Genomic DNA, 23,670 nt, shown 5'->3' on the forward strand with positions numbered 1-23,670 from the left:
TGTGTGTGTGTGTGTGTGTGTGTGTGTGTGTGTGTGTGTGTGTGTGTACGAGCACACGCGCATGCATGTGTGTCCGTCCACCCCCAAGTTTCAACCTGCTCAGAAATTGTAATTCAAATGCTATCAGCCTCTTCTTGGCCAAACCCATGATCTTCTTACCTTTTCACTAGATTCTCTCCTAATTGCCAAATTCTTCAGTCCTGGGGAAGAAAGAACCAGTCTCCCCTCCACTCCTGCTCCTCCCCTTTCAGCTCGCCCTCTCACTTTCCTACAGAGCTTGTCATGATTAGGTAGAGCCCTTTGCGGGGAATCACTGTGCTGCTGCTCTGGGATCTGCAGTCACTGTGGACCGAGAGACTTTCTTGCTGGTGGTGGCGAGGTTTTAAGTTCCTAGACTAAGGTTCTTTAAGGTAGAAGTGTCTGTCTGCTGGCAAGAAGACACTGTAGTTGGGAAACGTCGCCATGGGGCGCCATCCTGTTGGCTCAGTGCCTGGCCTCGAACGTGTAATCAGGAAACCCTCTGTTGTGTAACTCATCAGCATTCGTGGGTACCTGCCACACTCTGTCTAGAGGACAGAGTAGCTGCTCCGTGGGCTCTTTTCTTTCCATCTCGTGTTTATGGAAGTTCATGCAGAAAAGCTGCGGAGAACCAGTGCTCCATGGGAATTAGCTCCTGCCTGGAACCTTGGAGCAGAGTTAACAGCAAGAAAGACCTGAGGTCTGGGCCCTCGCGAGCTTGGCGGCTGATCTGTGATTCTGCTGCCTTTACACTAAGGAAAGCTAGGCTTCATGATGCTCCTAATTAGTGTACACATTCCTCAACTGAATTTTCAGTTGTCCCATGCCAAGTTTGGAGCATGGCGATTTCACAGGACTTGCCTCTAGCTTTGAGGTCATTCAGGAAAATGAATATTCTGCCCCTGTTTTGCAAAGCTTGGTGAGATCAAGTGCCTGTTCTCAAGTCAAATAGTATGGAACTGGGATTTGACCCCAAACCTGTTTATTTCCCAGATCAGTGCTGTCTTTAAGTTTTGAAAACAGACAAGCTTCACTGTTGATAAAGAGCCTATGTTAGCTTTCTGCTGTAAGAAATGCATGACAGTTAGCTTAAAGGAGGCCAGATTTACTGTAGTGCTAGGATTCAGAGGTTCAGTTCCTGTTGCTTTAGGCTATGCCATACATCATGGTGCTAGAAGAAGCATGTTCCCCTCATGCTGAGAAGTAGAGAAGCAGGTAGCAACTGGGCTCCTAACACTTCCTTCTAGGATCCAAGTCCTCCAACTAGTCCCTACCTCAGAAAGGGTCTCCTGAGAGCACCATAGACTGAGGACCAAGCCTTTAGCACGAGGGCTTCTGAGAGATATTTCATATCTATAATAGCATATTCATATGGTATTAAAAATGTGTGCTTTTATAAATTCTTGTGTATATTTCTTTCCTAGTGTACAGGATCAAGACAAAAAACTTCAGTATTTATGGACAACGTGTCAGAAGTTGCCGCCACAAAATTTCGTTAACTTCAGGTATGTGTTTGAGCTTGCTTTTCTTTGTTGTAATAAAGACCATAATCAAAAGCACCTTAGAGTGGGAAAGGTTTTATTTGGCTACAGGTCACAGCCCATCATTGAGGGGAGCCAAGGAGGAACCTGGAGGTGCAGGAAGCAGAGACTCAGGAAGACACTTGTTTTCTGGCTTACTCCCAGGCTTACTGCTTAGCTGTCGTACACGGCCTGAGTCAACCTACCCAGGAATAGCTCTATGTAGAGCAGGCTGGGCCCTCCTACATCAATCATTAAGAAAAAGCACCACGGACAGACCCACAGGCCAGTCTGGTAGATGCATTTTCTCAGTTGAGGCTCCCTCTTCCCTGCTGTGTGAGGTTGACATCAAACTAGCCCTCACTGTGTATATGTTCTGTGAATATGTAAATGTTTTGTGACACTGGAGTGAATCTATTCCTTCTGAGATGACCCTAACTCAGGCATGCTTGGCACACTCAGAGGTCTTTGCAGAGTAATATGGTGTGGCTGGGGTGGGATGAGCGTGCATGCACTGTTGTGCACTGTACGTAGATGAGGTCGATATGTAGAGGGATCGTTTTGACACTGCAGTTGTTAGCAAAATCATTGCTAGGAAAAGCTTCAGTGGCTATATGTTGTATCTGGAGTCTGAACTGTAAATGCACAGTTAATCAACAGTTACTGCTTCTGTGCCCATTCATAGAAAATAGTGCCCAAGTCACTCTACAGTGTATTTCATTGTATTATTAAATAATAAGTTTCTAAGAAAACTTCCCACGGGGCACACTTCTGGGATTTCTCTTTTCCTTTGGATTTCTATAGCTTAGAAGAGGCATAGATGAAAAGTAGCCCCAGGGAGTTGTCAGTTAAAACCAAGCAGAGGATCCAGCATGGTGACCCAGTTAGTAAAGGCTCTTGCTGCTGAGCCTGACAAGCTCAGCTGAGCTCCTGGAACCCACAAGATAGAAGGAGAAGATTGACTCCTGCAAGATGTGTCCTCCTGCCCTCTCTCTCCTCCCTTCTCTTTCTCTCTGATCCACATGGGAATAAATATAATTAAAATTCAAAACAAACTCTTAAAATCAGACATTTTTTAAAAAGAGATTCACTTAAAATCTACTTTCTAGGTGATTCGTGTGAAATGTTACCTGATAAATATGACATGCCTGGCTCAGAATGGCAGGCAGTAGAACTCTGTGTGCTGTGGTGGGAACTTCATGGTAGAACGTAGTGTGTTGAGGTTTGATCTGTAGGTTTGCTTCTTTTTCTCTCTAACTTGTACTTTTTTTTTCTTTTAATAATGAAGGACATTCTGATGGTTCCAAGCTCAAAAGACACACATTGAAAAATCTCTTGTCCCTAGCCACCTAGTTCTGAGATACAGTGTCTTCAGTATCTGTCTGCTCTGCAAGAGCCTCCCCACCCTGCAGTCATGTACAATCATATATATATACATTTTCTCTCATTGCTCTCTTTTTTAAAATGATATTTTTATCATTTGAGAATTTTATATACGTATGTCGCACATTGTATCTACCCCATTCTTACCTCCATCTTCCCATGAACCCACTTTTTGTTTTTGGCCTGAGTGATAGTGTATGTTGTATATGTCATTCTCTCCTCTGCCTGCTCTGCTCCATGTCATTGCTTAGTGCATCTTAGAAACTTTTCAGTATCACTACATAATTTTTGTGGTTGCATAGTACTTTACTGTAGATCAAGATAGACTATAATTTACCAGTTTCTTGTTGATAAATAGTTTGGTTGTTCATAATGTTTCATTTTTCTATACTGCTTATGTGTAACAGCATATGTCTATAATAAATTGAATATTTTCATAATTAAAATGAGAGTTTTCAAATAACAGTTTCTTTTTTTAAAAACTACCTCTTTATTAAATATATATTGAGCTCAGTATTAATCACAGTAAAAAAAATAGATTGATTATAAAAGAAAAATAGATTAAAATAGGTAAAATTAAATCAGTGCAATATTTGGACCTGTTTTCTCCTTTCGAGCCTTTGGTAATCTCTTTTGAATAAAGTGCACATGAAGTGTGGATAGCACTCCACATGAGCTGGTTCCCAGTTCAGTGTGCCTGAGCCATGTCTGCCAAGCACAAGGCAGGACAAGGACACTCCACAGTGCTTCAGAGATGCCCTTCTATTTTGTCTCCTAGGTATCTAATCAAGTTCCTTGCAAAGCTTGCACAGACCAGTGACGTTAATAAAATGACTCCTAGCAACATAGCCATCGTGCTGGGCCCTAACCTGTTGTGGGCCAAACAAGAAGGGTGAGTGATTCTTGTTGACCCCATGCTGAAGTTTCTCCGTCCTGACGGTTAGCATGGGTAGTGATAGAATTCCGGAGACACACACAGACTGCAGATGATTTCAGGGTGCTCTGAGGTTGCCTTTCCGTCCAGCTCGTGTCATAAGGACACAGCTCTGGATTTTGTGTCATCTCCTGTGCAGATGACACAGAAACATAGGTGTTATCCCTGCCTGAGAGAACCTCCACCTCTGAGTCCTGAGCCGTCGGGCAGCTTATCAGCCCTGTATGGTGACAGGCTAGACACACACCTGTATGTATGTACCACAGGGACAGACCCATGTTCCATGCCCCTAAGTATCTATAGCCCTGCCTGAGAATTTAACTGACATAAAGCAAATTAATGGGAGGAAAACCTAGAGGGTTTTGCATGTACGTGGGAAAATGAAGGCATAAAGAAGACAGAGCCAGTGCTGTTATAGCCAGGCAGTGCAGTAGTCTGTGAACATGTGTCTACATGGACTTGAGCTGGACAGCTGAGTGTAGAGACAGCTAAGAAGATGAGGATTGGCCCAGCTGTTTATTTGTACAGATTGGCCGTGTCACGGAGGATAAGAATGTTTCTTTTCTCTGGTGTGGGGAAGGTGTCTTTGACTAGGTCATCTCCTGCTCCTCAGGAAGGAAAGAGAAAGCCAGATTCCCCTCTGGCACCTTCTATTTTCACGTGTTTTTACCTCAGAGTAGCCCTGAACCACAGGGACACACGTTGGGGTGTCGTATTCTGCCCCTCCCGTGCTGACAGTGTAGGTGAGAGGATGGGAATGACTGAGGAAGCTGGTGAACCTCCTGCTCTGGGAGCAGACTTGCTCACTTAGTGCAGGAATAGTTTCCTGCGCCTGGCACGGAGAACAGAGAGAGCACATTGGCAGGCAGAGCTTGGTGTCTGCCATTAAGGACAGGTACTTAGCCCTGGATACCTGGAAGATGCCTTGACAGAGGTGGGCTGGGAAGGGCCTGGTGTGTACTGCTGACTTGTTTGGAACTTACTCTCCTGGGTCCTGTGGGAGTTATCGAGGTTCTTGTTAAAATGTCCCTCAGATGCTCATGTTTCGAACATTTGTTTCCCAGCTCATGGCCCTGTTTTGTGGAGTTATAGAGCTCTTGAGAAGTGGCGCCTGCTGGTGGAGGCAAGTCTTTAGGGGTTGCCTTGGAAGGTGATGCCTGGGCCGTGGTTTACCTCCATATGAACACACTTCACAAAACAATTCTGCTGCCATGACAGTTCTTTCACCTTGGTATGATGGAAACCATGAGCCAAAGCAAAACTCTGTTTCCTTAAGTGATTTTGTCATAGCAGTGTGAAAGTAACTAATACCATCCGATGCAGAATGACTTCACAGTGTTGCAGTTTGGAAGCTTTTGCTGGCATTGAGCAGTGTGGGTTAAATAAAATAGGCACAAGGGATCAGCTAGAGAGTAGTTGGTCATCTGAAGATGGTCTTTGTCCTCACACATTGTCAGATCCATAGCTGAGGATGCTGAGTCTGAAAAGAACCAATAATTTCCCCAGGACTGGAGGGCCAGGCAGTGGTGGGGTGCAAGCACTGGCTACAAAGTCTGTGTCCAGTCTGTGTCCATACTTGTTACTGCCTCATTGCTGCTGGCCAGCTTTACAAAGATACAGTTTAAATCAGTCATTCAATTGCTCAAGCATGCCCAGTCTTGTTTCAGAAAACAGTTGTGAGTGTACAGTGTCAGAGAGTAAAATTACAAATAAGTAGGAAGACATTAACTGCATGGATCATATAGCAAATAAACCTTTGACCAAAGACACCAACATAGAAAGTAAGTGATGCAAGTGTTTAAGTCTGGGGACAAGACAATGAAAGAAAGCTTGTGAATAATAAAGCATATCTGTTTAGAAAGAATTGTTGGAACAGGGCAGACCTGGGCTTGAAGGCTGATCAGAATCCTTACATGAGGAAGGATAGAAGGGTAATTTGCCAGGCCCCTTGTGACTTAGACTTTTCATGATGCGACAGCTACCTGAGAGAACAGCTTTAAAGCAGGAGGGATTTATGTAGGCCCCTGGTCTTAGGTGTCAGCTGGCTCCGTGGTGGTGAGCATCTGACAAGGCAGACCGTACATGGCAACAGGAGCAGGTGGCAGAGAGTGTTGTCTACCTCGTGCTGGCCAGCTACCAGAGAACCAGATAGGAAAGGGCAAGAGCTCTAAAGATCTTAAAGGCACTGTTGGTAAAATTCCTTCCCAGAGATGTAAAGCAGTGTATGTCCCTTTCCCCAAGGTCCCAACAGCAAACTTGAGGCCAAAGTTTACCGGGCACCAACAGGCATCCTTATAGTGCCTAGGTGGGAGGTTACTTAGAGGGTCGTGGGCACTCCTCCCCCAACCGGCTGCACCGGGAAGGCCGAAACTGACAGAGAGGAGGGCTTCTCTTGTGGCCATGTAAGTGGAGCTCCAACTCTTCCTCAGCCTGTATATACTCCCATCTCCCCACCCCGACCCCAGGCTGCTTCAGGCAATTCCAGGTGTGTAGGGAGCTGCTGGATTCTCAGCTGGATACTCCATCCCTCTCTGCAGGAGTGGACACTGCAGCTAGGTTTCTCTTTTTCTGGGTGGGAGTGGGGCAGCTGAACTCCCCAAGATAGATTTTTGCTTGGCTCAAAGACAGTGACTCATGACAGGTATATCCCCAGGTATATTTCTCCGTGCCCCGGCTCCTAATAATGCCATCAAATCATGACTCCCGAGATCAGATCCACTGCTTAGGAGGCAAGCCTGAAACACATGAGCCTTTTGGGGACATTTCATGTCTAAACTACAACGGCTTCATAAGATGGAAATCAGTTTAGGTCTGTTGAGAACCCAAAGCTTTGTGGGTGCATAGTAACCATCAGGCATATTGCAAGCTGCTTGCCTTGGTGGTGCCTGGCTCAAGGGTAAGTTTGATGGCAGTGATAGTGATTATATGAGGTTTTTCTTCTTGAGCCTAGTAGCAAACCTCTCAGCATCTGGACTGTCATATATATATATATATATATATACACACACACACACACACACACACACACACACATAGATATATATATGCATACACATGAATATATATATATGTCACCATACTAGGGAAAGGCAAGGGCTTTGAGGACACTTAAAAATCCATGTGCTGGTGACATCATGGGCAGCAGTCGTTTGGGGTGATCTTGGGTCTAACCTATCTGGTGTGCTGCTGTTGCAGCGTGGGAATGCAGGCCCTATTCCAGTCAACTTGAGACCCAGCTTTGACCAGCCTTTAATTCCTGCTGCCACTGCCCTGGTGCCCATGTTGCAAACACAGTCGTTGTTACTACTCTGCTGGGGGAGGATCAATAACAGTCGGGTAATTTTTCCTCTTGGGCCATTACTGGCAAACTCATAGGATAGGGCCTTGTGCGTTTAAGTTTTGTATCTGTATGTAAATATTTTATCCGTTAGTAATCATTGAGATGCCCTGACAGCTTCCAGGAATGTGAGGCTGCCAAGGTGCAGCATTTTAATTGTGTGAACTCCCTTGCAGAACACTGGCTGAAATAGCGGCTGCCACATCTGTCCACGTGGTCGCAGTGATTGAACCCATCATCCAGCATGCAGACTGGTTCTTCCCTGGAGGTAATCACGATCACAGGCTTATGGACTACTGGAGCTAGTGACAGGAGTAGGCCACAGTTTTAAAAGGAAGAAGACATGTTGATGATTATGTAATTAATTGGTTTTATTTTCTCACACTTCACTTCAGATTTAATTCATGTGTATTGATGTTTTGCTATAATGACATTATTTTCCACTTCCCTTAGTTTCACTGAAATAAACTTGGATAGTTATGTTGAATGTCCACTACAGTATGGTTGCATACTGTCATCTCTGAAGGAACTTGGGTTCTGGGAGACGTCAGCCACATAAACAGATAAATTATAAAATGATCACATGACAAATTTAGAGCACTGGATGGAGGAAGGTTTGACAAACTCAGGTGCTAGGAAAAGGGAGCCCGGCTCTGTTTTTCAGGAGTGATGCAGACTGCACAGAGGCCCTGCACTTAGCAGAGGGGTTTTGGCTAGTTTGGGTACTTGGTTGCTCTGTACAAAGGTAGAAAAGAAAGTAGGCAAGGCCAGGGCTGGTTGGAGCTGGTTTGTGATGGTCAGAGAATTCGGGTTATATTCTGTAGCTGGTAAGTACTCCAGTCTCTCTTGGGATCCTGGGGTCCGCAGAGGTTCCCCTGGCCTCCCCTGCAGGAACTGGCCGCACACATGTTGAGTCTACGTGTTCCACCCTGCTTTTCTCCGTGCAGCCCAGCTGCCCGATCAGCTGAAGTGTAAGCTGATGCCAGGGCTGGGCTCAGCCCTCTGTCTTCCTGCCCTGAGAATCACTCATTGCTGTTGCTTAGTGTAGATGGGTATAAGAATGAAGACTGACATGCTGCCTGGGGTTTCCTTCAAGAAAGTGATTCTTGCAACCCAAACAAACAACAAAAAGCCGCTTTAGGCAGTGAGCCTTCCATAATGCCTTTATTTCTGTTTCATATCAAAGTATTGTTTTCTGTCACTTTTGAAATGATTCAGTAAGTTTTCCATGCTCCTTATCTCTTCCTGGATTTTCGGATTTCTCTTAAGAGCAGCAGAGCTGTGTGCTCAGCTGCCCTCTCCTGGCTTGCCTCACTGGGGCCAAGGACCCATCCTTCAGCTGAGAGTGTTTGAGCTCCCCTTGTGGAATATGGAGGCTCTCATTCCACTGGGGTATTAGAGAGCTTCCCCTGTGTGCCAAGTCTCACATTTGTTTATTTCTCTTATGACAGAGGTAGAATTCAATGTATCAGAAGCTTTTGTTCCTCTCGCTACCCCGAATTCTAATCACTCATCCCACACTGGAAATGACTCTGACTCGGGGACGCTGGAGAGGAAGCGGCCTGCCAGCATGGCAGTGATGGAAGGGGACTTGGTGAAGAAGGAGAGGTACGTGTAGAGACGGTTACTTCCACAGAGGTAATGGGTGTCGGGTAGGGGGACATTTGACCTGTGGATCTGGTACTGCCTTAGTGGCCCCTGTATGACCCCGACTTACAGAGTCTAGATAACTGAGGTACCCCACTGTCAGTCTCTACAGGTATAAATCTGACCACAAAGTAGGGGTGCAGCCGTCTGTTAATATCTGTGCCTTGGGCATCAGGCTTCACTTGATGGGCCTCTTACGTGTCCCACAGTGGAGCAGCCTGACACATACGACGTCTACCTAAAGGTACCTGAGTGTTAGGAAACAAGAGAAAACAAGCATCACTGTCACGTGGGCTTTGGCTGAGGGTCATGGGAAGCCACATTTCCTGTGAGCTGTGCTCTTGCTACATTTGCTAACTGCTGAATCCAGCACTTAGCTGGAGACGCCCCAGAACTTGGAGGGAGAAAAATGCATGTTTTAAACTTTGAGGCAGTATGTTTCCATCCTGTAGTCTCTAGGCAGTTCATGAGCTGTTCAGTGCTAATGAAGAGCATTACAATTCTTGCCTTCAGAGGGCAACTTACTTCTGTGGGAGGAAAATGCTAGCAACTTACAGTAGCTCCAAGTAAGTGCTGTGTGCAGTGACATGCTGTCTTCATATGCCTGACAGGGTTGGGAGGCTAAGTCTCACAGTGGGCCTCTCTAAAAAGAGAGCTTCCCTTCCCTAGCCTCTCCCTCTGAGATTCTCCGTCATCCTTTGTAATTGATTCTGTTCCCTGAGCCTCACTCAGTCCTTACCATTATTCCCTGGTAGCCTAGTAGAGCAGTTAGTCTCCTGAACTTAAGTTACAACATGGGGTGTTACAAGTCTCACTAGCCTAGGACACAGCAATCTCTGCTGTCTACTCTGTATATTCTCCAGTAAGCATCAGCTAATGGAGTCCAATACCTTAATTTTCCAAATTTAAAAAAAAAAAAAAATAGGTTTTGAAGTCCATGCACTAATGGTCATGAATGAAGAGTCCCTCCTTCTGCCCCATCCTCCAGACACCATCTTCCCAAAGGCAGCTATTTTTTCCAGCCATATGTAGCTTTCAGCTGTATCTTCATGTGCACACGTGATTATTTCTGTATCCCATGCAAGTTCGGAGGCAGTGTGGTATGATCTTGCACAGCCACTGGTATCCTTCTGGGTTTGACTTCTGCTTCCTTTTCACACACAGGTTTGAAATGGGAATCAGGCAGTAGGGAAATAGACACAGTACATAGTGTCACTCAACACGAGGCCTGCCTGTTCGCTTTCAGCTGTACACAACCACCTGATCAAGGGTGTCATTGATCAGTGTGTGAGGTGTTGGCTTTGCTAAGGGTTACAGCCAGATCCAGGTGCTCGCTTTGGTAACTGGGATGACCTCTGACACAATCCTTGCCACTTACCTGCATGCTGGGCAGCATGGGCGGCTGTCCCATTCGTGGTTTTAACCTGTGAGGAGCAGCGGGCTTCTGTCTCTTTAGTCGGCTTGTGTGGTGTGTTGACTATTTCTTCTCTCTGTGTAGCTTTGGTGTGAAGCTTATGGACTTCCAGGCCCACCGGCGGGGTGGCACTCTAAATAGAAAGCACATATCCCCTGCTTTCCAGCCACCACTCCCGCCCACGGATGGCAACGCCTTGGCTCCAGCAGGCCCAGAGCCCCCTTCTCAGAGCTCTAGGGCTGACAGCTCAGGGGGTGGGCCTGTCCCCTCTTCTGCGGGCATATTGGAGCAGGGGCTGAGCCCAGGTGACAGCAGGTAAGGAGCCCACTTCTGCTGGCAGGCAAGGCTAGGCGCCCCTGCCTTCTAGGTGGCATGGTGACCGGGAGCAAATCAGATTTGCTTTCACTCCTTTGGCTAGTGGGGGAGAAAAAATGGCAAATTGCTTGTTTGCTTTTCTCTTTTCAGAAGAAAGCAACATTTGTTTGTACGTTTTGGTGCTGGAAAGTAGAGACTAACAGGTGTCTAACGGTGTGCTCAAGCCTTTACCTGTCTGATGTGTAACTGTCAGTGTTCACGTACCATTTGCCCGTTGTCATTCAGTGTGCTAACTAGGAAGCGTTGAAAGCAGTGAGCTCGCTGAATCACAGTACTCTTGGCATTTATCATCTGTTTATTCATTTAGTAATTATGTTCAGTTGCACAGATGCATCAAGTAGCTGCTGTTGTGCCAGGCTGCCAGCACGCTGGGTCCATCCACCCCTTAGGGCTTTCAGTTTTACAGGGAACTGACACATGGGTCCAAGGAAGAAAATAAGGTAGCATGTTTTCTGAAAGGGCTGTTCATCCGCTTGAACTTCAGGCAAGCCTCTGAGAGTCGGGCTTCACAGTAGATCACCTTTAAGATGCGTTCATATTGGAGACCTTGATTCTGTTTGTATCATTCAGTTCTCCATGCTGATCAGGCAGAGGCCACTGCAGGGGTTCTCTCTGGTTCAGAAGCAGCAGCTCTGTAGAAGATGAGCCCTGCTAGAGTGTGCTAAAGTATTAATTTCCATTGTTTTAGTCCTCATCTTTGGACATCCACACAGTGCCACATGATCATATATGAGATAAAGAAAATGTACACAAAACAAAGCGTATTTTGCCCATGCATGCTTTACCACACAGATGCATTTACCTTGAGGAACTCTGGTAAAAACTTACCTTGGGGAAGATGCAAAAAGATTGCATCTTTTTGGTTTTTGTTGAGGGAAGTGAAGTGTTGGTAAGATAGAGTTTAACCAGGTCCCTGTGGTACAGCCCATAAACCTGGTCACTTGGGAAGAATAATTACAAGTTCGGGGCCAAACTGGGTAACGGTGAGACCTTGTCTCAAAGTAAAAACTAAAATATAGAGCTGAGGCTATAGCTTAGGTCAGAGCACTTGCATGGTACAGCAGCAGAGAGAAAAGCACAGGATAGGACTTTGGTTTTGTCATTGTAGCTGGACTCCTGAGTCCTTCCCAGCTCCCAGAATCTAGGGGATGTCATCTTTCAGTCAAGAAGACATACAGCTGTGCCCTTGGACAAGCTTTATGAATATACTGTAAGTGCCATGCTGGCATGTCAGTGACCGCTTCTCCATATGTTACTTGGTTTTAGGGTATTTTTTGTTTGTTTGTTTACTTGTGTCATAAAGAGAGTACAAGCAAATGCACGTATTTTTATTTCCTCATGACATTAGTTTGTTTAACCAAAGCTAAATATTTAAGGAAGTAGTTAGTCTTCACTGCAGAAAGAGGAATGGAATGTCAGCCATCACTCTTCCTTTTGTTTTTTATACTTGAAATATTTTTGTGCACACTTCACTGGCATCCGCCCTGTGGTGACCTTGACAAAATGATTGTAATATTTGGTATAGAAAGTTGTGAGCCAGGAAGTAGGAGGCCTGAATTGGCTCCCTCCTCTGCTGCTATCAGCTTTAGGCTGAATCATCAAGCAACTTCTCAGAATTTGTCTTCTCTCAGTCTAGATAACTGGCAATAGTTAAGCCCTTTTTAATCAGTGTTACTTTTGTACAATAGCTAGTAAAAATCCCCAAGCCTCATTTTCTTAAAATAATGCCCAGCTTAAGCATGTGCAAAACAGAATTTGAGGCTTCCTGTGGATATTCTGAAATGATTGGCTGTCATTTCTGTGGTAGAGTGGCTGAAACTTGGTCGGTTGCAGGGAATCTCAAATGTCTAGTCTCTGAGTAAATATCAGCTTATTAGCCCAATGCCCGCCATTTAAGATTTCTAATTATCTTCGTCTTCCTGGGTCTTGTATCTATAGATACAGCTGACTGTATCAGATAACTTTTAAAGACTGTTTCTGCAGAGCTGGAGACGTAGCTCAGGGTTAAAAGCACTTGATGGTGTTCCAGAGGACCAAGCAGCGTTCAGTTACCGACACCCATAGGCTTGCAGCCATCTGTAACTCTAGTCCTTCTCTAGCCTCTGTGAGCACTACACACGTTTAACAGGCGCACGCACACACACACACACACCCCTTAAAAACAAAGCCCCACTGCATCAGACACTTTGTTGGCCATTCTCCAGACAGTATAGCATATCCAGCATTCCCATAGCTCTTCCACTGTGTTTACTGTGTTGGTTATTATGAGAGGAAACTTACATAACAAACAGGAAGGTGTTGATGTCTTGGGTTCTAATGCCATTTTACATTCAGGGTTGGAGCATCCTTGACTTTTGGTATCTGTAAGAAGTCCTGGGACTTCACAGCCCCAACCCCCATACAAGGAATCGACTATATTTTATGGTGTGCTTAGCTTTTATACCAGGGAATGCCTGACCTCTAATCTCACCTATATCCCTCTCAGTCCTCCAAAACCCAAAGACTGTGTGTCTGCTGCTGTCCCTGCACCAGGAAGAAACAGCAACCAGATGACCACGGGCCCAAACCAGGGCCAAGCAGGTGGCAACTCACATCAGCTCTCGATGGGCACATCTCACAGTGCAGCTGGTCCCAGCCCTCACACTCTGCGTCGAGGTAGGTGTCCTGCACTCCGTGTGCTTAGAGAGGGTGTAATAGCTTCTGGTAGTTCCTTCAAAGAGCCAGTTGTGAAAGCTCTGAGAGGTCTTTTTCATGACCATTACCAAATAACAAGCAGGAAATCAGTCATTAAAGAGGAAAAACATTGGAAGAAAGTAAAAAAAAAAAAAAGCTAAATAAAAAAAAGAGCAAAGAAATGCAGAAACTATAAAGCTTAACAAGCAGAAAATGAATTCTGCCGTCACTTCCGGGATTGGGGACTGGTATTCCAAGTCCTTGCTGTGCTGGGAACCACCACAGCCTCTCTGCTGCTGAGCTTTGTGAGCTGGACCTGTGGGGTTGGGGTTCTCTGGTTTTGGAATAATGGTTCAAACCTGTCCCCTTTGCCTCCCTCTGCCCAGCAGTCAGGGCTGTTCCTTTCAAACACAAAGAAGTCATGTTACTAAAGCCCATCTCTACCACAGGCACATGTCATTTTCTGTCACAACACTCTTTGGTTTTTTTTTTGGTCAGAGCATTTTTCCTTTTACTTTAATTCTCCCCAACCCCTGTGCCACAGTGCACATGCAGAGGTCAAGAGACAACAGCCTGGGTTTTGGTCCTCGCCTCCCACCTTGTCTTCCCATTGTGTATGCTGGGATTCTGGGGATTCTCTCATCTCCGCCCCGATCTCTCCATTGGAGCATCACTGGCATGCTGCTGCCCCTGGCTTTCTGTAGGCTCTGGTCCTCACCCTTGCATAGCAAGCGCTTTCTCTGCTTGAGGCATTGTGTCCTAGCTACCGAGCATCTTTCTAGACCTACATTTTAAAATCTTGTTCATTATCATTCTCCCCAAGATCTTAGTGAGCTCAGCTCTTACCTGTCTCATGCACCTCAACATCCTAGCCTCATGTGTGCGTGCCAGAGGTGGCACTCAGTAAGCTCATATGGTCTGGGGCTCTGGGTGCCTCGTAGGTTTAGGAAAACTGGGACTATCTTTATCGCCCCCATAGTCACTGTTCTTTTGCTGTGCAGGACACCATAATAAAGGTGGTTCTTACAGAAGAGAGCATTTAATAAAGGTTTTGCTTACAGTTTCAGAGGATTGTTTGATTATCATGGCAGGAAGCAGACAGGCATGGTGCTGGAGCACTGAGAGGAGCGGAGGAGGGGGCCAGGCAGGGAGGCAGGGAGACACTGGGTCTGGAGTGGGCCTCTGACCCCCAATGACACACCTCCTCCAACAAGGCCCACCTAATCCTTCAAACAGTTCCACTAACTGGTTAAGCACTGGGACGTGTGAGACTGTGGGGACCATTCTCATTCAAACCATCACAGTCCCTGACTCTGAACCTTCATTGGTGTCTGAAGGTGTTTTGGGTTGTCATGAGTGGTGAGAGGTGACAAGCAGTCGGGGAACAGAGCCAAGAGATGATATAAAGCAATGGTAGCAATGGCAGTGGGCAGGCTACTGGATGAATTCGTGGCCGGCTGTTGGTGGTGCCGAACCGGAGAGGCCAAAGCATAGAGAGGGACATATTCCAACAAAGATGCTGGAGGGAAGTCGCACCTCTTACTCCAGGTCCAGGCTGACCAGGTTGCCCTGTGTTCCCTCGCTGAGCTGGCTAGAGTGGGAAAGATCCTCACCTCACCGTGTCTCATAATTCTGGTTGCTCAAGGAACAGTGAATTTAACGTAGCAAGAGGCACACGTGTGCTGAAACACGTTTCTGAGTTTGTATTCTTTACATCCCTCTGAAATTAGGACTTTACAGTAGAAAACCTCCGGGTAGGAGGAATGAGGAGGGTGTAGACATGATGCCACAGAGTAGTCAGATCTTGCAGCCACCAGGATAACTGGATGTTGGGTTCTTTGGGTTTATAGTCCTGAGGGTTGGAAAATCCAAGGATGACATGGTATCAATCCCTGCTCAATTTAATGGTGAGGCCTTGTGTTGCTTCAACTCATGGTGCAAAGCAGAAGGGAAAGGGGCTGCAGAAGAGAGCCAGGGAGCCAAAGGCAAGAACCTGTTCATGACACTCCTTCAGGCCTCCACTCGGCCTTGCCTACCAGCATTGCCACGGAGAGTTAAGGTCCCAGCATACAGACTGGGGACAGGGAACTGAAATCATAGCACTAGGCACGTAGTAATATTGCAACATGCCCATGGGAGTGTGCACAGTGGCCCTCAGGGAGGGGCGGGCTAAGAGAAGAAGCTACAGCCCTTCCTCCAGGGTTAGGCCCTTAGAGCAGTGCAGGGCAAACTGGGAGCGCTGCTTGGTCTCCGTCCTTCAGATGATGACAAGTATGTATTCAGCACGGGAGACGCTCATACCCAGGCATGTGGGCTGCAAGAGCTCCAGGCCACCTCCCTTGCTTGCTCCGCACACTTTCCTTCTGTCATTTGATTCTCACACGGTTCTGGAACCGTGCTGTAGTGGGGAACACAAGAGGCCCTGACCAACTGACTGCCTGTGAGAGGCATCAGACTCTAAGAAGAAGAAGGGGGAGCAGGTCACAGGTTGGAAGGGTTAAGTTTTCACCACACAGTCCGGTGAATGCTGAGGCAGGGCAGCTGAGTGGGTGGGGCTGCCTGGGTCAGCCTGGGGACACAACAGGCAGTTCCCAGGCAGTGTTGTCAGAAGGGCCAGCTAGACCATTTGCAGTGACCCAGGAAGCTGGCAGTGGCCCCAGGAGAGGAATCCAGGAAGCCAGACTTATATCTTTGATGCTACTCTTAATGCAAGGCCATTGTAGAAGAGGAAAAGGGCCCTGGACTCCGGAATGTGTTCTGGCTTTAACCTAAAGGTACAAGATGCTAACTTGACCTTTCCCAGTGTATCCTACATTTGCATGGAAGAAATAAAAATGTGAAGAGGGGCAAGATGTAGGGCAGTCCAAAATGAGGGAGCACTGCAACTATTAAATTCATTGTTGATTTTTGAGACGGTAGCCAAGGCTAGCCTCACACATTCCAAGTGCTCCAACCTCACACTCAAAGTGCTCCCCCAGCTTTCTAAGTGCTGGGATTACACGCCCCCTCCCTTGTGGCATGTGTACTCTTAAGCACTCCACAAATGCTAATTACGTTAGTGCACATTTTAGCAGGAAGGCAAGTTCACTTCTGGTGTGGTTACAGGCCCCAGCTTCCTTGTTGCTGTCCTGTGCTGTACTGCCAACCTCTGCATCTGTCCTGCCCATAGCCCTCCCTACGTGAGCCCAGCTATAGCTCTGCTTTTGGAGAGATGGTGCCTCAGCATCCCAGCACCTTCACCATGGTCGCAGACAAGACTCTTTTTTTTTTTTTTTTCTGTAGCCCTGCGTTGGGCCCTGCTTACCTGTGCACAGTTCTCGGCTTCTTCACCTGAGTCTCCTGCACTGTATATATCAGGCAAGACTTTCTTCCATGTGAGTTTACAGTTAGTACTGCTTAGAGCAGAAAAACAGACTTTCTTCTTCTTTTTCTTATCTTCTTTGCTTACATTAACCAGAGAGCGGCTAATATTCCAAAGAGTTTTTCCTTTGTAAGCTCGTTGTAGGGAAAGGTCTTCTGAGTTGCTGGGCTCAGAGTTCTAGACCAATATGTCAGAGCAGGCACCACTTAACCCCTCTTGGATTCTGGGCTCTGTGAATAGGAAGAAAGGGAAAAAGAATCCAGGGAGACCATATGACGTAGGTTTGAATCTGCCCATCGCTTATTAGCTGTGTGATTGTTAGAAAATAACCTGCCTGATTCCATCCTCTGGGCCAATCCCACAGTGATCTATTGAGATGGAGGTGAAAGGCCTGGTGTGCAGTGAGTGGTGCTCATTTCTGTCCTCCAGTTCCTTCTGTCTCACAGCTCTCCATGTGACCTCAGGAGAAATAGGAACATGTCCAAGGTGCTCCTCTCTGCCCCTCCACCCTCTTCTTACAGCCAGATTCTGGTCAGATCTCAGCTGGCCTCAGCAAGGACTGTGATTCAGCTCGTTTTAGGAAAACAGATGAGGGCTCATCTGTAATTCTATCTAGAATGTGTGTGGAATTGGTAGAATTTCCATGAGTAAAAGCAAAAGTCAGGGACTGAGGATGTTGCCCATTGGTAGAGTGCTTGCCTAGCATGGTGGAGGCCTTGGGTTCAATCCCCAGTGGCCACCCTCCTCCACACCTGCGTCAGACCCTGCAGAAGATACTTGGGCAGTTGTGAGTGGAGGCAGGCTGCTTCTGTGTTCTTCCTTCCTGGGTTTGTTCCCACATTTTGAGGTCATGATGGGACTCTGGAAAAAGGGCTACTGAGGGGCCCTAGATTTGCTGTTTTGTATGGGTGTGTGACCTCTGTTAAACTGAGTTTTCAGTTTTCTTCCTTTTGAACTTATAAAATGACAGGTCACCAAAGGCCTGTATGTATATCATGCACTTAGCTTTTTTTGGACTAGTTTAAGTTTACAGAGAAGTTTTGTTCCCACTTATATCACACTTCGTTTGTCACAACTGAGATGCCAGTGTCAATGGTCATTAATTCTACACTGGGTTCAGGTTTTCCATTTGTCCATACTAGTTGTCTTCTGTTCCACTTCCCAGCAAAAGGCTCCTTGGCACAGAGTTCTCCTGGCTCCTTAGTGTCTTCAGGCTTGGGAAGGATTCGTTTTTTCCTTGGTTTCATGGCTTTCTGTTTGCCAGATGTTTTGGGGGTGGACTGGTCTAGGGCTTGGGGCTCACACATCAGACCCCCTCCTGATGCATCTGAGAAAGAGTGTGAGGTCCTGCCAAGCTGTACCGCACCCCCCACCCTACCTCCTCACTGCACACCAACCCCTGCTCTTACTAACCCTGTTTTCACTCTTGTATTCAGCTGTGAAGAAACCTGCCCCAGCACCCCCCAAACCAGGAAACCCACCTCCTGGCCACCCTGGGGGTCAGAGCTCTCCTGGCCCAGGCACATCCCCGAAGCCAAGTGCACGCAGCCCATCACCACCCCAGCAACAACAGCAGCCGCCGCAGCAACAGCAGCACCAGGCCCCGGGCACGCGCCGCTGCTCCAGCAGCCTGCCTCCCATCCAGGCGCCCAGCCATCCCCCACCGCAGCCCCCTACACAGCCCCGGCCAGGCGAGCAGGGACCAGAGCCAAGCCCCACACCGCCTCAAACCCCCACGCCACCCAGCACCCCGCCCCTGGCCAAGCAGAATCCCTCGCAAAGTGAGACCACGCAGCCGCACGGAACTCTCCCAAGGCCGAGGCCGGTGCCCAAACCCCGCAACCGGCCTAGCGTGCCACCACCCCCACATCCACCTGGCACCCACGCAGGGGATGGCAGCCTCACGCCTGCAGCGCCCACAGCTTCCAGAATCGTCACTGGTGAGTATGGAGGGGTCCAGTGTTCTCTTGGGCTTCCCTTGGGGCAGTCATCACCAAGTCAAGTGCAGGCCATACATGCTGGGAGCGCAGCCACACTTGCTCAGTCAAGCTGTTTGAGGCAGTGTTTGTACCAAGACAAACGAGATGAATACCCGCAGCACAGATCATAAAGCCTACAGTTTTCTTCTGGTCGTGGGATCATCTTCATTTACATGCTGGAAGCTCTAATGCCTGTAAGTCCAGGTGGAAGGTATTGTATGAAATGGGCATGGAGTTTGTAGTGAATTCCTTCTTACTGGCTGGGCACGTTGCCCTATACTTGGACACTGGAGGATCGGGAGCAAGTTCCAGGCCACCCTGGACTTATTCTAAGTGCAGGTTTTCAGAGAGCACTATTTACACTGAATCAAGTGCTCCGGGAAGGCAGATCTTCCACGAAGATGCTGTCTTTGTGCTATCCTCAAATGGTTTGGCAGGGATGAGTGGAGATTTTTCTGTCATCCCCATGGATCTGCGTAGGCATGGGTTGATTGTACAGATTGTAGAGCCACTTGATGAGATGTTTTCTAGATAGTCCTATAAAACACGATCTTTTTTTATTTCATTATATCAAGAATATTTCTAACCCGGGTACTACCTAGTTTGTAAAAGAATGAATTACTCTGTGTTTTTAATGGTCATTTGGGCAGTGCATCATTTAATTACAGCAGCCTAGCTGTGGGTTGTCCTGTATGGAAGCAAGCTAGTAGAAGCCACTGTTGGACCTCTGGCCCTCCAGCCCTCATAAGTGACTTCTTGGCAGATGATGACCTAACTCTTTACCCAAAATAATGAGTTGACTATGAAAAGATGTTTTCCCAGGGATATGATGCATAGTTTGACCTATGTTACAATAGTTAATAACTGTTCCTGTGACAGCAGGATGTTTATTTGAATAGCACAAAGCCACATTGGTTTGTTTGCTGTTTGTTTCCCACTAGATGCCCTTCCCAGTGCCCTCACAGGTGGGGAAGGTATCCAGAACTAAGGTCTGTAACCCCTCAGCAGCTTGAACTGCAGCTACAAGCACCCCTGCTTAGCTGTGTTCTGTGTGTGTGCTTTTGACTCTGTGCTCAGGGTGGCCCTTTGAGCCCATGCCGTGGCCATCAGTCAGCCATCCGTTCTGTAGCATATAGTTATTTCTTTTGTCCCATCAGAAGCACTTTAAGCTTTGGGTTTGCCCCAACTCCAAGAGGTGGCTGTCAGTAGGTTGAGATCTGAGATAAGATGCTGTGTCGTTTCATTTTTTTGTTTGGGTAATCCTCTCCCAGTGTTCCGCTCTTCTCGGTACCATTTACCTGTCACTGGCTTATCAGCATCCAACAAGAGGACCAGGGTAGCACCAACACAGGAAAATGTGCATCCCAGTGTTTTGTGCTTTCATTTTTAATTTTGTATCTTAAATGCAAGGTAACTGCATGGAGCTTCATAATTGATGTCTAAAATTCTCAGCCCCTCCAGCCTTCCCCAAATAATCCTCCCCTGAACTCCCATAAGCCCCTTTGCATTCCAGCGTGCTTACATTCGCTTTCCTAAGATGTATGAGCTTTTAAAACACACACTGAAGCTCATCTGAACATACCTTGGGCTACATATTGGGCCAGCGAAAGGCTCCCCTGTTGGCACAGTTGCTTTAATCAGAGCCCTTAGCCATCTGTAGGATATTTAGTCTGAGTGTTCACAGCTTAGTTCAAGATTGAAATGGTGGCAGAGGATCTAGGCATTCATCTGCTTCCCTCGGGACCTGGTGCTAAATCCAGGAGTCCAGTGACTAACCTTAGTTAAGTCTGAGCCTTTTAACACTTGAATACTTATGACACCAATGTTTTACCCAGTTCTTTCCTTTTAACTAGACTAGAGAAGGCTGCAAACCAGAATTATGCCTGTTCTGTATTACCATGGTCACCCATGCTGTTTTTGATGCCAAAAGATTATTTTAATTGGTTATCTTTCACTGCACTTTATAGTTAGGTGAAATTTTACCTTTAAAAATGATCTAAGGTGTTACCCGTTTTTGTTTTTGTTTTTTTATCTTTGCTATAAATTTTCTTAACACAAGAAATCCAAGGTCCCTGTAATTTCCTGTGTCTTGTAGCAGTAACCTAAAGTATCTTAACCCCAGCCTACGCTTGGGAATGTACAGAGGGAACTTAGGAATGCCCTCATATTGATTATGCTGTTGGTGGCTCTCTGTGGATAAAGCCCTAGGGTTTTCAAGGTAAAGGAAAGGACAGCATAATCTTTTATTATGACATGCTTTAACTTGGGAAACTTTGGAAAGATTCCTGAAAACGTCTCATTCATTTGGATTGTAAAGCTTTAAGGCTTTAGGGACTGAGGTGGGCACTTACGCGCAGGTCATGCTGCCTCGCCAACTTGGTCGTCCACTCCCCTCCCCAAAGCTCAGTATAGAGTTCCGGAGAAGGGAGGGATTCTGGATCAACCGAAATGTCAAGTTCTCATTGCAATTCTGCGAAGCCAGGAGGATTTTAGCAAAGAGTATTCTAATTAAAACATTTTATTAAATAATTTAGATGTATGACCTGCCATATTCAGTAAGAACTGAAATTGGAATGTTTAATGGTAAGGAAAAGGCAACTGATTGGCCAAAGCATTCTTGCTACATTATGATCATATTTGTGCACTAATGGCTGTCACTAACCAGTCACCCTAACCCCACCTGCCTGCATCCCTACTAATAGTGCATGCACTAAGGAGGGCTGGCCTTCTCCATGCTTGCTATTCATTGTCGTAAGTACTAAATGTGTTCACGGACTTGTAACAGGTGGTCACTGGGCTGGCCTTGTCCCTCCTCCATTTGCATTCTTTTCTCTGTCCGGCAGGCTTGAGACGTAGTAGACAGAGCATGTGCTGTAGCATTGGAGACACTCTTGGGAAGGCACAGCCTGGTTGATGTGTCGAGTGTGACATTGGGGACAGCTGGTAAAGGGATTAAATCAGATGAAATCAGAAAGGCTCCAACAGCCCATAATAGACAGTGGGTGAGCAAATGATGATCTGTTGTCATGTTACATGCCAGACTAGGTCTTGTAGGACCCGAAGGGAGATGAGATCAGGGGCACCACCTAGTTATTCAGATCTTTATTTATTGTAGTTGCAGACGTCTGCTTAGAGCCTGCCTTTAAAGGCTGTCAGTTTATGTTCTGAAGGTCAGGAAGTACACAATCCCATTTGCCCAGTATGGATTTTATCCCAGCATTATGAGTTTCCTTTACATCCTGTGCCTTTGCCCACATGGTAATATAGTACTCACTATTTCATTAGCTATGTGTGCTGTTATTACATGTAGCTGGACATTTACTGGGCTTCTGCTTGTAATTGCAGTCTAATATGTTGGCATATTCATGAGAAGTCAGACATTCAGTGAGCTTGAGTGTAATCTCCCCTTTAACTGGAGCAGTGGTTTTCAACCTGTGGGTCAGACCCCCCAAAAGACCATCAGAAAACACAGATATTTACATTTGATTCATGACAGTAGCAAAGTTACAGTCATGAAGTAGCAAGGAAAATAAATTTATGGTTGGGGGTCACCACCACGTGAGGGTCGCAGCATTAGGAAGGTTGCAGCATTGAGACCCACTAGGCTAGAGTAATAAGAAGCTCACTCTGTTGTTTCCAGACCAGAACTTACTAAAGGATAAAAGGACCCGGGGCTCTCAGACCTGAGGTTAAAGAGAGACTGGGTGGTAGCAGCAGTGTCTGGGCTTCACTTTGCTTTGTGTTGCTTTCCAGGGTGTGTCTGGATGTGATACTTGTAATGGTTGATATCAAAATAGCATTTTTGAAAGAAAAAAAAAAGTTATAGCCTAAAGCTATATAGCCTAAAGCTACATAATCAAAATTATTGGAAATTTGGGTATGGATCTGAAAATTCTTCAAGATGCCAGTCTTGTCCCCTGGAGGGCTTGTCTCTCACACACTCATTCCACAAAGGGTGAGTTCCCTTTGTCAGGGTCCCAAGTTTATTACGCTGTCCTTACTATGCCTTGAGGCCAAGGCTTGCTACCTGATGCTGTCTCCTGGATTTCTTTATCTGTAATATGAACTGAGCTCCAAGCAGCTTATTTATAGACCAACCCTTCTTGGAATACAGATGCCCTATAAATTCACACCTAGAGATGTGTAAAAGCATTAAAAGGGAGGGGGCGGCTTGAGAGTGCCTTCTAAAGTGACATTTTTCTTTACTGCAATGAACTGGGTGTTCAAGACTACAGCCATTATCTCCTCAGGCAATGTCTTCTCCTTCAGGACCCTCCCAGAGGATGCACATGGTTCTTGGGAAGGTAGAGAGACAGTGCCGTCCAGAGAGCCCAGAGATACTGGCTTGTCACCTTGATAACGTGGTGCCCCTGCTCTCCAGGTGGAAGCTAGTACTGGCGCAGTGTTTACAGCAGCTCGCTGACACGACAAGACAGTGCCTGTGAAGCACACAGGTCTTCCCTCTGCAGCAGATCTACAGCAGCATTTGCTGTCCTTCCAGAGCTGGCCCTGCACAGGGTACTGTGCTCTTGAGGCTGCACATACGTCGTTGTCTGCTTTCACAAAACAGTTCCTGTGAGAATAAGAGAGGCTGGGATGGGCACATGGGACAGGCAGGAGGCAGAGGAAAGGGATGTCCCCTACACCCCCCACATGTTTTTGTCCTAAATGTGTCATTGTTTTTATAATAAGTAGAGTTTCAGAAAATTGCAAGAAGAAACGATACATGGACCAGGCAGTGGTCGCACGCCTATAATCCCAGCACTCGGGAGGCAGAGGCAGGAGAATCTCTGAGTTCAAGACCAGCCTGGTCTACAGAATGAGTTCCAGGACAGCAAGAGATATACAGAGAAACCCTGTCTTTAAAAAGAAAAATGAATTAAAAAAAAAAAAATGATACATGATGGATGAGAAAAAGAAGAGCCAATTTGTCCTCTAGGAAGGGTTAATAGCTGGCACACAAGTAGAGATACCGACAAGGAGAAATAGGATTAGTTTGTCTGCATTCTGCATGCTCCACCAGCTCATG

At 46.6% G+C, this 23,670-nt stretch overlaps 1 protein-coding gene across 6 annotated transcripts in view; it reads left to right on the plus strand.

Moving 5' to 3' along the window:
* Positions 1 to 23,670, plus strand: part of Arhgap17 (Rho GTPase activating protein 17) — an 84,818-nt gene that overhangs the window by 58,896 nt on the left and 2,252 nt on the right. For 2 of the 6 annotated variants that reach the window (XM_055627336.1, XM_055627339.1), the window contains exons 13-19: positions 1,443 to 1,523; positions 3,700 to 3,813; positions 7,369 to 7,460; positions 8,644 to 8,800; positions 10,338 to 10,568; positions 13,114 to 13,283; positions 18,099 to 18,602. In XM_055627336.1, the coding sequence (XP_055483311.1) occupies positions 1,443 to 1,523; positions 3,700 to 3,813; positions 7,369 to 7,460; positions 8,644 to 8,800; positions 10,338 to 10,568; positions 13,114 to 13,283; positions 18,099 to 18,602 (1,349 nt within the window). Of the gene's footprint in view, positions 1 to 1,442; positions 1,524 to 3,699; positions 3,814 to 7,368; positions 7,461 to 8,643; positions 8,801 to 10,337; positions 10,569 to 13,113; positions 13,284 to 18,098; positions 18,603 to 19,582; positions 19,631 to 21,175; positions 21,225 to 23,670 lie in introns of all 6 variants that reach the window. The other 4 variants (XM_055627337.1, XM_055627338.1, XM_055627341.1 and 1 more) reach the window with 4 other exon arrangements.

This window comes from Psammomys obesus, unplaced genomic scaffold, assembly GCF_907164565.1.
Source record: "Psammomys obesus unplaced genomic scaffold, mPsaObe1.curated_primary_1811, whole genome shotgun sequence".
NCBI classification, from domain to species: Eukaryota; Metazoa; Chordata; class Mammalia; order Rodentia; family Muridae; genus Psammomys; species Psammomys obesus.